This window comes from Pocillopora verrucosa, chromosome 2, assembly GCF_036669915.1.
Source record: "Pocillopora verrucosa isolate sample1 chromosome 2, ASM3666991v2, whole genome shotgun sequence".
Taxonomy (NCBI): domain Eukaryota; kingdom Metazoa; phylum Cnidaria; class Anthozoa; order Scleractinia; family Pocilloporidae; genus Pocillopora; species Pocillopora verrucosa.
The window spans coordinates 613214-627447 of NC_089313.1; the positions used below are offsets into that span (position 1 = coordinate 613214).

Consider the following 14234-nt stretch of genomic DNA (forward strand, 5'->3'; position numbering starts at 1 on the left):
CCATAGAAAGCTTCGACACCTTTTGAGTTGTGAGCCACTTTTCTGGAGTGCAGACTTTGCCCTTTTACCTTTAGTAGTAGGCTGTGGATATCTTCTATTTACATCAGAGTTATGCTGTGATTTTTGTGTGTGTGTGTGTTCGAACGTGGTCTGCTGTATTCCTAACTTTTTGTCTCTTGTATTTTAGACCTTGGTACAGAGCTTTGGTATTTCTACTAACTCACTCAGCTTGGAAGGTCAGGCAGAATGCGCAGTCCTGTGTTCAGCGGCTGTTCAATGCTTTAGGAGAGAGTGCTTTAGAACTACAGAGTTTGTTGTTGAAAGAGCTGTCAAAGCTTATTGCTCAACAAAAGGTAAACTTAAAAGCCAGCTACAAGTGTTCTGCGTGATTCTGGAAAAACTCTCAGCTTGAATTTATACTCTATTTCACAAGTGATCATTGTAATTCTTTTTCTCACCAAGATAGATACCTTGCTGTAAAATGAAAATGCCTTTTGTCTTATACCAACCAATAGATTCTTGTTTTCCTTTTTTGATATAATTTGCCTTTAGGTGCGTTATTAAAATGTACTTCGTGTCTTTTAGCTTGCATTGCTGACGGTCTTTTAAGCGTTCCGTTGAAAAAGCACGCAGCAAATCTCTCGCAGCTTCACAGCGCACTCAGGGCGCACGAACCCTGCTGCTGTTCGGATACCTCGCAATTTTTAAGAGCACTATATTCCTCATTGTTTTTAGCATCATGTCACAGACAGTTCTGTTCCAATCATGAATGGAGATGCACCACAGGGAGGGTCGCCCAATGATGCAGGAAGAACTAACATCAGCCACAGGATACTTGTGTCCAGTCTTTGCTGCCTGACCCTGTCTCTCGTAAAGAGTAATCCAGACCTGTCTGAGGAAACGAAAGACAAAATCGCTTTGCAGATTCTCTCAGATGCACACCATCCAGCTATTGGTAAATCTCTGTTTCACTTCTTTTCATTGTTGCTCGTGTTGTTTGTTTATTCTTTATTTTTGGAACGTTTTGGAGTAAGGAAAAGTATAATTTTTCTGCTTAAGTCATCTAACATAAGTGATTACTCTTCAGTGTCATTTGAAAAATTATGACGGATATTATTGGCTCTGCGAGTGTTTAAGATAAAGAAAATCCCGTGTTTTATTGAGTTTACCGAATGGGCAATATGAGGTTATCTTACCTGCTTTCTTTCCCTTAATGGAGAAATATAGTAGTTTTCTTATGTCAAGTTTGTACGTTTATGAATGGGTATTTCGCTTTACTGAAGCCGTTTTTTGAGATATTATTTCAGTCTAAGAACGGTGCAAAAAAAAAAAAGATCTGAATAGCATTGAAAGTCAAGGCCAGTCATTTGAGCACTGCTCAAACCAATACTACGGAACCACAGGGTACCTATGGCCAGGTGAACCATAGTGCCCTTGGGCTCCCTGAGACACTGTTTTGTCACCATGTTGGCAAGATCAGTAACATTAAATTGTACTCTGCACGCTAATTTAATATGTTTTGCTTCTTGGTGAATAGTTTCATGTGAAGGTAAGTTATGGATGAGGATTGTTCACAGTCTGGGGATTGAGACACAAGGCTTTGTTGAGCGTCACGTGGATGCCATAATGGAGATGATAGTCTCAAGCAGCACGTCTCAACAGGTTTGACAGCTGTCTCTTTTTGTTACCTGTTTAGGAGTTCTTTGCAATAATTGTCAGAAATACTTTCCAATTTCTTTGGTCTTGTTTTACTTTGTTCAAATTCTTTCGTGTGTGAGCTTTTCACCGATACACGATCTCTGAACTCCAAAGCCTTACTTATGGTTGATGTCTGGTACGCTTTGTATCCATCAGCATCATAGTAAACCTTTAAAGGTGGATTGTAATCTGCCATTTTCATCTTAAGAAGAAGACCTTTTGAACCGCAGACAGAAAAACACACTGATGTATTTTGCAATATGACCTCTGCACGCTGTAAGTTATCAAGAGGCGCAGTAAGATTTAATTTATTTTAGAATGCTTCTTTTGGGGGTGTTCTGAGACACTATCCTTAAAACAACACCAGTAACGAAATGGAAAATTTCTTCAGTCACGTCACATCTATTCAGTGCTGATATACTTTGGGAGAAATTGTGGATCAATATTAGTATACGAGCAACGGGCGCACCTACCCCCCCCCCCCAAAAAAAAAAAAAACATTCAACTGATAACAAGTTGGGGTTAATTTTGGATTGGGGAGGGGTAGGTGCGCAGTTGCCAAGATACTAACATTGATCCGATATTTTCCACCTGCTAGTGGATACATCGCTACAATCTTTATTTTAGTGCTCACAGAATATGCTCCACGTCATGGCGGGACTTGCACCAAAAGTGATTTTACCGAGAGTAGTGAAGCACAGTACAGTTTGTTTAGCAAAACCAGCCTTCCAGCAAGTGACTATGGAGGAGCATGCCATACTGTATACACCAGAAGGAGAGATCCACAACACCAGTGTATTGGAAAGGTTCGATTGATAAGTGCTGTGAAAAAAGCCCTCTAGTTATTTTCTTATTCCAGGAAATGAAAAGAAAAATTCCAAATGTTTGTGTGAAAGTGTCAATTGTTTGCTGCGAAGGTGTCGTTTTTGAGTACAGTCGAAGATTGGTACTGACTCTTGGTGTATTTCAAGAGTGTGTAGATGATTATGTTTATGATGGTGTGACTGGGCTTGTTTTTATTTCCTCAGTGTCAGGGTAGCAGAAGCAGGAAAAAAGCAAAACATGAAGAAAGAATCAAAGGCTTATTCCTATGAGGATCAACTCTGGGAGAAAGATATACGTGAGGTGTGTTTATCGTGATAAAGATGCAACCTGTTACTGCTGAGTGTTATGCTTGTACACTGTACTGTACTGAAATACGGGGAAAAAAAGAAAGAAAAACATCACTATGATGGGAGTGTTGGGGCAGATAATCTTTGTCCCACTGACGCCTATAGCCAATGAATGATTTCGACTGGCTTTTCTCATGGACGGCAGAGCGAAAGGGGGTGCTTAGCTCCCCCACTTTTTGCGAGGACATTTTATTTTTTTTTAGTTTTGGGTACGTATGAAGAATAAATTTCTAAATGATCTGGGGGAGGATGGCCCCAGGTCTCCCCTACAAACTTACCTCCCCGGCGCTCGTTTTAAAGGGCCGCCCCCCCCCACCCCCCCACCCATAGTTGAAATAGGCTCCGCCATCCCTAGTTCTCCCCGGTTCCTCATTTCTTCCTCAGAGAAAGCCTTAACCCTTTACACCCTAACATCAGTATACATATTCTCCATACTGTTCTCTGTACATTTACTAAGGCGCTGTCAAGGAGAATTTGTCTAACAATCAAGAGTTTGTTTAGTTGGTGATCATTTCCTTTATTCTCATGACATTAATCTGTGATTCAGTGATGATATTGTAAGGAGAAATTGGATGCTAGTCACTCTTAGGGGTTAAGGGGTTAAAGAACTATAGTGCCTGAAAGAAACATGGCCTCTCAAGGCGGAAAATAGTGTTAAACTACTTAAAGTTTTTGTCTTTCGCCCACAAACCCGTGATGATAGAGAGAAATTAAACGCATTATTTTTTGTGGGATGAATGATTACGGACTGGGGTGCGTACGATACGCCCTGCCTAGTTCCAGTCCTTGCTCGTAAAGTGGTACATCTGGAAAAAAATGACTAAAGAAGTCAGGTTTGGACACAGACTGAAGGGGATTCCCTGAGTAGAACTGGAATTAACCTGAGTCATGTTATTTCCAGTCAATCAAAAAGAAAAAGAAAGCCGAGGGAAAACTTTCAGAAAAGGATGAGATGAGCCAGAAGGAAAAAGAAATCTTTGAAGCTCAGCTGATGAAGGAAGCAGAAATAAGAGACAGATTAAAAGAGGTAAGGAGATCTGTGTTGATTGCTATTAGATTACTTAAAACTTTTAAAAATGTTGGTAAATCATAGCGTGATAACCCCTCAGAACCTCCGACTCTCTGAGAGCCGGTCAAAAATCTTAGTCCTTTTTGTTTCTTTCAGCTTCAAAGGGAAGTGGTGCAAGTAGGATCACTACTGGAGACAGCTATAACAGCAAACCCAAACGCCATGCGTATGTACACCCCCACCATCCTCACCACCCTACTGCCACTGTTGCAGTCCCCCCTGACTGCATCTGTTATGATTCCTGTTCTGGTGAAGCTTGGTAAAAGTGCATTTAACGACGATCAAGAACATCTTGGTAAGCGCAGATTGCCAGTTTCTTTTTAATGTAGTAATGTGTTATTCACCTTGTCACGAGCTTGAGACATGGCCAAAAGCTGACCTGCGGAGAACACAATGGTGAACTAGTCCATTACTAGAAAGTTCCTATGTGACAAGTGTCCTCTATTGTTCAATTTGTTTGTTTGTTTGTTTTTTTAGGTGGAACCGTGGGGCTTAACTTTCTTCGTTCTTTTCTTGGTTTCTACCCTGTCTATAGTCCATTCTCTGTTTCGAAATGCGTCGTTCCAAATGTTTTTGTCTTAATCTCCATTTCAAACGACTCACACTCATATTCAATTTCCTCAGGGTGAAGTCTTCAACGAAAACAAGTCAGACCTTTCAGTTGTGAAAAAAAAAACCTAAGAGTATTCTTCCAGGGCCAAAAAAATTACCTGAACAATTTCGAATCGCTTTCCACCAAAATCTTTACTTTCTGCACATAGTTGCACTTTTCCCCGCAGTTAGAGTTATTCATATTCCTTTTGTCGATCAGCACATGAGTTTTTGTTCATATATCAAATTATTAATCATGAAGCGACCCTATAATTTCATTCCAACTTCGTAGTAGCGGACTGTTCTTAAATATGGGTTATCTTGTGTCTGCAAAGTAGCTTTTAATGCAAGTTGTTGCGAGTGTAAAAGTTTTAGGATCCAACTTTAACCATAAGTTGTTATTAGCTGACTGTTAATGGGTTAGGGGAGTGGTTGGTGCACGAAATTGGCAACGTGGTAGTGAGACTATTCTTCTCCAACCTACCCCTCCCTTCTATACAACGCTGGCTGTTAGATTTTTTTTCCAGTTTAAACATTGTCATTCTTCATTTTTCCACGTCAGCTGAGCTCGTTGGATACGTCACTCTGCGACTTTTAAAACCAATGTGCCGTATTGACCAAGCCTGGTGTGAAGAGGATTTGTTATCAGCGACCAAGCGAGTTATCTCTGTCCTCCACTCCACATCAGTTCCTGATCTAAATACTGTTGGATCAAGTTCATCAGACTCACTGACCGAGCTTCTGTCAGCCCCAGCGTTTGCGTTCTGTTTTCCTTTTCTAAGATGCGTGCTACGAGATGGAGGCAAGAATGTCAAGGGAAATGAAGATCTCAGACAGCAAGCGTTGCAGATTGTTGCTGAACACTGTAAATTACGAGCGAATAACGACGATGATGACGAGGAAGATGAGCAGGATGAAGTGAGTGGGATGCTCCCCCACCCGCCCTTTCTCCCCTCCCTCATTTTTATTTTGTTTTGGTTCACTCATTTACATATTTATTTTGTCAGAATGACCCGGCTTTGTTACCAAGAGAAGAAATGCTGTATTTATTGACTGAGATTATTTCCACGAGTGCGGACACCATCAAGGGTTCGAGATTACAGGTAAATTGTTTACAATGTCAATTCCCCTTCCTCTTTTTTCATTTTCTTTACTCCATGTTTATTTATCTTTGCAGCAACTGGCATCTCTCAGTCTGGTTGAGCTGTGCAAGGCGACAAGCGGCGAATATGGTTGTGCCACAGCAGCACCAGGCGAGATCTCTGTTCTGTTAAACTCCCTGGAGTCCCCCGCAGCCTCATTGCGATTTGCAACCTTGCAAGGGCTTCTGGTCCTCACCTACCTTCTTTCTACAAGGGATCATGGGACATCACAGACTGCTCGACTTGTAAGACGATTGTGGGTGGCCAAGTTTGATGTTGATGAAGAAAATGCTAAATTAGCTGAGAGGTATTCGTTTGATTCCAGCTTTGTTGATGTGTTCTTGGGAATAGGTTTGTTCATTAGGTGCTATTTTATGTTATTTTAATCCTTTCCATTTATATTCTTTATTTTAAAGCTATTTGTTGAGCGTGAGATTGAAATGACAAATTGTGTGTTAAAACTCTTCAGGTTATGGCAGGAAGTAGGTTTCACTGCCCCAGAGCCATTATGTAGTGCACTTTTGGACGATGTCGTACACGATGTAGAAATTATCAGAAAAGCCGCTGCCCCAGCGCTGGCGGCGGCCATTAACGAACACCCGGATGTTGCCTCAGCCATTCTTCAGCAGCTGGTGGATCTCTATGAAGTAAAACTCAAGGTAAGGTCTGTAAAAGGTTAATGCAATAGACGACTGCGAATACTGTTACCCATTCAAAGTTAGCAGCACTTGCTTAAAAATAGGAACGTGGGTATCACCCAGTAGTTATACTTTATTTGAGGTCACCGATCCCGACCACTTATACCAGCATACCCTGTTCTTAGGTGCCTCCTCCAGTCGTGGACAGTCTGGGACGAGTTGTGCCAGCTGACAACATGGACCCTTGGGATGCAAGGTGCGGAATAGCTCTGGCTCTCGGTGAGATATCGCCCACGCTATCTGAAGAGGAGGTAATGTGATACTAAAAAGGTTTCCAATCTCGCGTCGTATTAAATCTTTACCGAAGAACCTTCAATAGCTAATCATGACACAATTATTTAACTTTGATGAAATGAGAAGTCAAAATACTTCAGAGTCGTAGTTGTCAAGGGCGGCGAAACTCACGTGACTTACTCGTGATTTTTGAAAGTTTCGCATATGATTGGCTAAAACGAATCACAAAGTTAAAAGAAGCGAGACGAAACAGTTGCGGATTTGTTTGGATACCTTTATTGTTCAACTTAAAACTGAAACAAGAGGAAAAAAATTTGCTGCAGAATATTTAGAAAAATATATACTCCATTGACGAGACACTGTAAAGAACTGTTCAATGGGTCTCTTTCGGCGAGGAAAGGACAAATTAAAAGGAACTTTTATTTTTCGTTATGTAGGTCCCTCCATTGTTCGTATTTTTCGTTCCAACTGGTCTGGGAGATCACCATCTTGAGGTCAGGAAACACATGTTGAATGCAGCTCTGAAGGCAGTAAATGATCATGGAAAGGTTTGTGAACATTTTACATTAAAATGCATTTCGATTGAGTGTCAAGAAACCATAACAAAGTATTCACAACAGCCAATCAGGAAAGGGAAAATATCACATGGAGCCAATCAGATTCGGATGTAAAGACAAACAAATTGCCTGAGGCGCGGGAAAACGCGGGTGACCAAGTCGTGATTGGTTTTAGTTATGAATATAATTAGATGATAAAGTGATGTGAGTTTTCTGGAGCGATCACAGAACGAGGAATAGTTAAACCAAAGCAGTCCTGCTAAACTTGCGACACTGAATTGGAAATCGCTCTATTTAACTCGGTCATTATTCATGACACATTTTTGTGTTTCATACGACGACTTGATTTTGCATCAATCTTCTTTGCAGGCCAATATCGCGCTACTTCTTCCTGTATTTGAGCAGTTCTTGGACATGGCACCAGATACTTCTGCGCATGACACGATCCGTCAATCAGTGATTATTTTGATGGGTTGCTTGGCGCGGCATTTAGACAAAGATGATCCTAAGGTAAGGACTCCATTTAAAACACTGTAATGTCTCAAGGTGAGGTCTTCCACTATTTGGTCAATTTGCCTCTTAGCTTCGTGAGTGCTGGTGTTTTTAAGAATGTGAAATGGATATAAACAGCTTTATTTTCAGATCATTCCATTAACTTTTGTCATCTTTTACACTTACTCTAGGTTAGACCAATTGTTGGAAAACTCTTGAATGCTCTGTCAACACCCTCACAGCAGGTAAAAATTTTTTAAACTTTCCATGGGCTGTTAGCTAACGTATCAAAGTATTTCTGACCGTGAAGAGCTTATTGCCTAAATAAACTGAAGGAAAAAAAACTGATTAATTTCACACCCAGAACACCGCGATCTCTTGTTGAAGAAGCCGTCTTGGTCAGCGGGGTTTTGGGTTCGAGATTAATATGTGCCTGTCAGGAAAGCTGCGGAAAGGAATTTAAACAAGTGATTGTTTTTTCTTCGTAGGTTCAAGAAGCTGTAGCAAACTGTCTTCCTCCACTTGTTCCAGCAATCAAGTCGGAATCTCCAGATATGGTGAAGAACCTGTTGAACCAGGTAAAAAGTTTGGTCCTGTACAATGCAAGTCGGTCTTTATCAATCCATCATGCATCACTGTCGCACGTTCCCAAGTTATACGACCACTTGGTTCTGTTCGTTTTTATTTCAGCTTCTTGATTCCACTGTGTACGGTGAGAGGAAAGGTGCAGCTTACGGACTGGCGGGACTGGTGAAGGGTTTGGGAATTTTATTCCTCAAACAGCTGAATATTATGTCCACACTACAGGAAGCTATACAAGACAAAAAGAATTACCGACATAGGGAGGGTGAGTCGCGCTTTTGTCAAACTAAAACAGGCGTTTTGAGCGATACTGAACCGTTCTCTAGATAGGTAATAGATCACAGAAGACGTCAAAATATGGCTAGAACAAAAAAGTACTACACGAGGCGTAGCGGAGTATTTCACTATATAGACCCGCGTCAACATAGTATCTTTTTGTCCTATATGATGAAGAAGCAAGATGTCATTAATAGTGATGTCATTTAGGCATCTGTCCTCCAATTGATCATAAGGAAGAGCCAATTAAAATGCCATATTGCGGTAAATCTATATCTCTTTGTGGCTTGTTTTCCAGGAGCGCTGTTTGCTTATGAGATGCTTTGTACAATGCTGGGCCGTTTATTTGAGCCTTATGTTGTACATGTTCTACCAAACCTACTGCTCTGCTTTGGGGATGGAAACCAATATGTAAGAGAGGTAAGATTGATATCAAAAATTCATTTTTCTCAACAATTGCAGTCATTTCTCGAGCACGCGACTAAGGAGAATCAACAATATAATGTACTTGGGGATGTTGCCTTGATGGAGCTCTCAATTCCCTGTAAAATTTAAACAGAAATCTACTGGAACAGTATGGAGAATTACAACTTTTAGATTTTGATATGTGAGTGTCTTCTCCAGGCCACCGACGACACTGCTCGTGCAGTCATGAAGAACCTCAGCGCACATGGTGTCAAGCTTGTTTTGCCGTCCTTGCTGGCTGCGCTTGAAGAGGATTCGTGGAGAACAAAGACTGGTGTGTGTTACTGTTCTTGGGATAACGTTCAAAGTCTAAAATTTCTAGAAAGACAACGTTAGCAATAATTTATTACTGGTGTTTTCGAAGCACTCCAAAACCTACTTAAATGTAAGATGTATCTAAGTGAAATATACAGTAAGTCGCTCCGTTTGTCCGTAGTCCGTCAGTCCATCCTTTCATCAGTTGGTTAATTAGCCTCTCATTCACTATGTCGGTTGGGTAGCCCAAAAGTCAGTCTTGTTTTAATGATTTATTTAATCTACTATTTATTTACTATTAATCAGTTGTGTGCTCGGTTTATTTTTCAGTTGTGAATTATCAGTCAGTCACTCAGTGTCTTATTGGGTGTATTACTGGGTGCTTACCGCTAGCGGATAAATCCACGAGAAAAGTGTTAAGACCTTCAACCTATCCATTGTCTTCCTTGTACATATAGGGTTATAACCAAATCTATCTTACCTACTATATTCTCTTAACATGTTGTTAATGTTGTCCTCCTCAGGTAGTGTTGAGCTCCTTGGTGCTATGGCGTTCTGTGCCCCAAAGCAGTTATCGTCATGTCTTCCCAGTATTGTGCCTCGCTTGTGTGAAGTTCTCACAGATTCTCACATGAAAGTACAGAAGGCTGGAGCCCAGGCCCTCAGACAAATCGGCTCAGTGATCCGAAACCCAGAAATTCTAGGTAAACTGGTTGCAACAAAAATTTTGCTAAAGCCTTAATTTCTAACTTTCACGTCTCAAAACTTCATTGGTGTAGGATCCTTACCTAGATTAAAAAGCGTGTTAGAGCGCAGCCAATTTTCTCTCCATGACCTATTATCATCGATCTTTACCAATCAAATGGCAGGATTTTAATGCAAGATGGCCGTCAAAAATGGAAGGTTCTGATTGGTGGATTTGAACCATAGCAGGTCATGCGACAAAATTTTCCTCTGCTACTTCAACAGCGATACAAATTTACTGTAGGCTGTAGTCAAGACATTCAAAGGAACCTGCCTGTTTGTAAAAGGTGGTTGAAACTCCTAGTTTTCTCGTTAATATTTCAGCCATTTCGTCCGTTCTTCTCGAAGCCCTAATGGACCCATCTACCAAGACTGCACCATGTTTACAAGTTCTGCTCCAGACCTCTTTCGTTCATTTTATTGATGCTCCATCACTGGCTCTCATTATGCCCGTCCTGCAACGCGCGTTGAGCGAGCGTTCAACTGAAACCAAGAAAATGGCGGCACAAATTATTGGAAATATGTGTTCTTTGACGGACAAAAAGGTAAAATGGGATCAACAAACTTAAATGTCCTCGTATTTGAACTTGGTTGCGGACCTCTCCTTGAATTCTTTTTATGTGGACAGAGGTTGTCATTATTTAATCACAAAAAGGCTAGTCAAACCCATTTGTGAGTTATCCGTATTGAAAGCAGCATCATGAACAAGATTATTACTTCAGGTACCACAGGTGGGTCAATCACTCGGGATTTGTTTGATAACACAGTCTTCCTAACAAACAATAGAGTACTGGTATTGGTTTATTAGAACTACGATGCTGTCTACTATTTTTGTCAGCGGTTTTTAAACCATGACTTCAAGTTCATTGAATTTTTTCAGGATCTCGCTCCATATTTGGGTGCAGTTGTTCCAGGATTGAAACAGGCCTTACTTGATCCAGTACCAGAGGTAAGAACTTAAAACATTTTCTGATACAAATTCTGGCGCAAGTTTTCATCAGCGTGTTTTTCATTTAGGTCCGTGCAGTATCTTCCCGCGCCCTCGGTGCTTTGGTTCGCGGTATGGGCGAAGAGTGCTTTGAGGATCTGTTACCGTGGTTGATGGAGACTCTGACGTCAGAGAACAGCAGCGTAGACAGATCAGGAGCAGCTCAAGGTATGATGTTTCACACCTCACACCTTGTTCTCTGGAAATATCAATTCCTCAAAATTTCTCGCGGCGGTTTACCAACCAGCCCGCCGACGCGACTTAGTCGAATCTAATTATCTCATCGCTTTGATATAGGAAGGTTTTGTGAGATCGCTTGATTATAATTTTTCAGTTTGTTTAGTGCTCAAGCATTATACACAGAAAAATTTTTGTACTATCTTTGCACTTCACAACAATTACGCGTTTCTGTTTTAGGTCTTGGTGAAGTTTTGTGTGCTATGGGTACCAACAGACTCGAGAAACTTATGCCGGAAGTGATTTCAACCACAGAGCGCGTTGATTTGGCGCCACATGTACGCGAAGGATACCTGATGCTGTACATCTATCTTCCTTCAACTTTCAAAGATGACTTTATTCCATTTGTGGGACCCGTCATACCTTCTGTGCTGAAGGTAACATCACTAGTCAGCTTCTTTCTTCTCCTTTGTGTATATAGAGCTTGTGAGATGATGCTTTTAAATCAGTTTGTAAAGCTAAATGATATTAGCTTTATCAAAGATAATTATAGCTAAAGTTTTATACTTGATTTATCATTTTAACTTAGCTTTTTTATTTCAAGAAATTAGATACAAATTGAACTTAACAGCACAAAGACTTTTCAGAGTTTCTGCTTGAACAAAAGAAACGAATGTTTATCAATATAAATAGATGATATCACATGCCCACGTCACGTGTGATTTCTTATGATATGCTCGTTAATGATTTCACAAGCGGGTTTATGGTCAGGTTATTGCCATGATGTAGACCCTTAAGCTCATAGGTTTATTAATTAAGGTGGAGCTAAGTCTACCGTGCACCAAGAACTTCATCAATTAATCCTTTAAAAAGGGGAAACTTCTCTCAAGCAGATTAAGTCATAACTGTGCTCCAACATTTACCACCGTACGTGTGTGAACTCTCTTCTTAAGTGGATATATCTTCTGATCTTTGTGGTATCTACTAACTTGACCTTCGTCTGTATCTCTGCTATGAAGCTCTCAACTATACCTCACCCTATTGAGTTCTCACAACCGCACTAAGAACTGGATACAGGGAATTTGACATATTTTTCATCTTCTATCAAGGGCCTGGCAGATGAGTCCGAATATGTACGAGACACATCTCTAAAGGCTGGTCAGCGGATTGTGAACTTGTACGCCAATACAGCCATTGAACTGTTTTTACCAGAGCTGGAGAAAGGATTGTTTGATGATAATTGGAGAATACGACACAGTTCTGTCCAACTGCTGGGTGATCTGTTGTATAAGATATCTGGTGTAACTGGTAAAATGTCCACTGAAGGCAAAGAGGATGATAACTTTGGAACCAGTCAGTCCAACCAGGTGACGCACAAAGCTAAAATAGTTGCATCTACTGAAACTGGATTCAGCCAGATGATAAAAACCAATCAGAGGCCAGGAGGGAAACAAATCCAGCCAATCAAATGCGTTGTTTATGCTATATCTATATCTATATATCTATATGCAACCAATGAGAATAGAGAGTGAAACCCAGCAAACTGCCTGATGCGCGGGAAAAACATGAATGATGAAGTTGGGATTGGTTTTCGTTCTGCTTGATTGATTGGCTGAGAGGGTGGTGGGAGTTTTCTGGACCAATCACGCAGTGAAGCAAAGCAGAACCAGTGGGATCCCAGGCTGCTTTTGACACGTAACTGAAAATTGCTCTTTTGATATTTGTATTGTAGCAACGTTTTTTTTTTTCTTTTCCATAGGCCATCATCGAATCCCTGGGTGCAGAGCGCCGTAATCGTGTATTATCCGGGCTCTATATGGGCCGTTCTGACGTTTCCCTGATGGTGCGCCAGGCGGCCTTGCACGTGTGGAAGGTTGTGGTCCCTAACACGCCTCGTATCCTAAGAGAGATTCTCCCCACGCTGTTTTCTCTTCTACTAGGATGCCTAGCGAGTACCAGCTATGACAAGAGACAAGTAAGTGCTGCTTGTTATCTACCAGGTCATCGCGAGTAAACTGTATTTTCCGTTCGTTTATTTGGTCGAAAATGTGGTTGTTTTGATTAAATAGTTCTATACCGCATTCAATTTAACCTGATACACGCATTGGTCTTTACGGATGAGTATTAACCCTTTACACTTTAACATCAATATCCGTATTCTCCATACCGTTCTCTTAACATTTCCTTTGTTATGGACAAGGAGAATTCATTTAACAATCAAAGCTTATGAGGTTGGTGATTATTTCCTTTATTCTCAAGACGTTAATAAAGGATTCAGCTGTTTTACGGTAAGGAGAAATTAGATGCCGATCACTCGTATGGTTTAAAGGGATAAAAGAAATCCAGGCAATAAAAAGAGGCAAAAAATTAGCTTATACCCTTCTCTATCAATTTATTGAATTTGTTTCTTTGTACCGTTCTTTCATTCCAGGTTGCAGCTCGCACACTGGGAGACCTTGTTCGCAAACTTGGTGAGCGAGTTCTTCCGGAGATCATTCCGATCTTGGAGCGAGGTTTGGACAGCGACAAGTCAGACGAGAGACAAGGAGTTTGTATTGGACTCAGTGAAATTGTCTCTTCAACCAGCAAAGAACAGGTAACAAAAGACACCCATTACAATAATTAGAGACTGACTGGTTTTAAGGAAGCACTGTTGAACTCGCAAACCAATTTCGGTGCAATACCTTCATTAATCTACAATTTCTACTGTTATCCTCCCTGCGTTCCTTTACCTCGTCCCATGTTCCCGCGTCCATCTACTGGTTACCAGACCCTCGCGAGCCAGCAAGTTTATTTTATTATTACTTTGGTCATTACAGGTAATACAGTATGTAGATTCCCTGGTACCCACGGTGCGTCGTGCTTTGATCGACCCGTTGCCTGAAGTGCGTGTGGCTGCGGCCAAGACATTTGATCAGCTTCATAACACCATCGGAGCGAAAGCTTTGGACGACATTCTGCCTGACTTGCTCAAGAAAATGGTACATGTTATTAATTAAAATCTTCTTCATAACTTGTTATTACCTCAGTACATAATCTGAAAGACTTCAGATTTGAGACCCGTCTAGAAAGGTTTATATTTCGTCTGAGATAT

The 14234-nt window shown here is 40.9% G+C and overlaps 1 protein-coding gene across 1 annotated transcript in view; it reads left to right on the plus strand.

The window, feature by feature from the left end:
• The window catches only part of LOC131782506 (stalled ribosome sensor GCN1), a 29599-nt gene that overhangs the window by 9053 nt on the left and 6312 nt on the right, over positions 1-14234 (plus strand). Inside the window, exons 20-47 of the mRNA XM_059099240.2 lie at positions 188-353; positions 736-955; positions 1538-1662; positions 2326-2504; positions 2727-2823; positions 3772-3897; positions 4036-4234; positions 5093-5448; positions 5538-5633; positions 5708-5979; positions 6142-6331; positions 6496-6621; positions 7042-7152; positions 7531-7671; positions 7845-7898; positions 8142-8231; positions 8344-8500; positions 8810-8931; positions 9136-9250; positions 9756-9935; positions 10300-10520; positions 10856-10924; positions 10993-11131; positions 11381-11577; positions 12250-12507; positions 12900-13115; positions 13572-13736; positions 13960-14121. Coding sequence (XP_058955223.2) covers positions 188-353; positions 736-955; positions 1538-1662; positions 2326-2504; positions 2727-2823; positions 3772-3897; positions 4036-4234; positions 5093-5448; positions 5538-5633; positions 5708-5979; positions 6142-6331; positions 6496-6621; positions 7042-7152; positions 7531-7671; positions 7845-7898; positions 8142-8231; positions 8344-8500; positions 8810-8931; positions 9136-9250; positions 9756-9935; positions 10300-10520; positions 10856-10924; positions 10993-11131; positions 11381-11577; positions 12250-12507; positions 12900-13115; positions 13572-13736; positions 13960-14121 — 4549 coding nt within the window. The remainder of the gene's footprint in view (positions 1-187; positions 354-735; positions 956-1537; positions 1663-2325; positions 2505-2726; positions 2824-3771; positions 3898-4035; positions 4235-5092; positions 5449-5537; positions 5634-5707; positions 5980-6141; positions 6332-6495; positions 6622-7041; positions 7153-7530; positions 7672-7844; positions 7899-8141; positions 8232-8343; positions 8501-8809; positions 8932-9135; positions 9251-9755; positions 9936-10299; positions 10521-10855; positions 10925-10992; positions 11132-11380; positions 11578-12249; positions 12508-12899; positions 13116-13571; positions 13737-13959; positions 14122-14234) is intronic.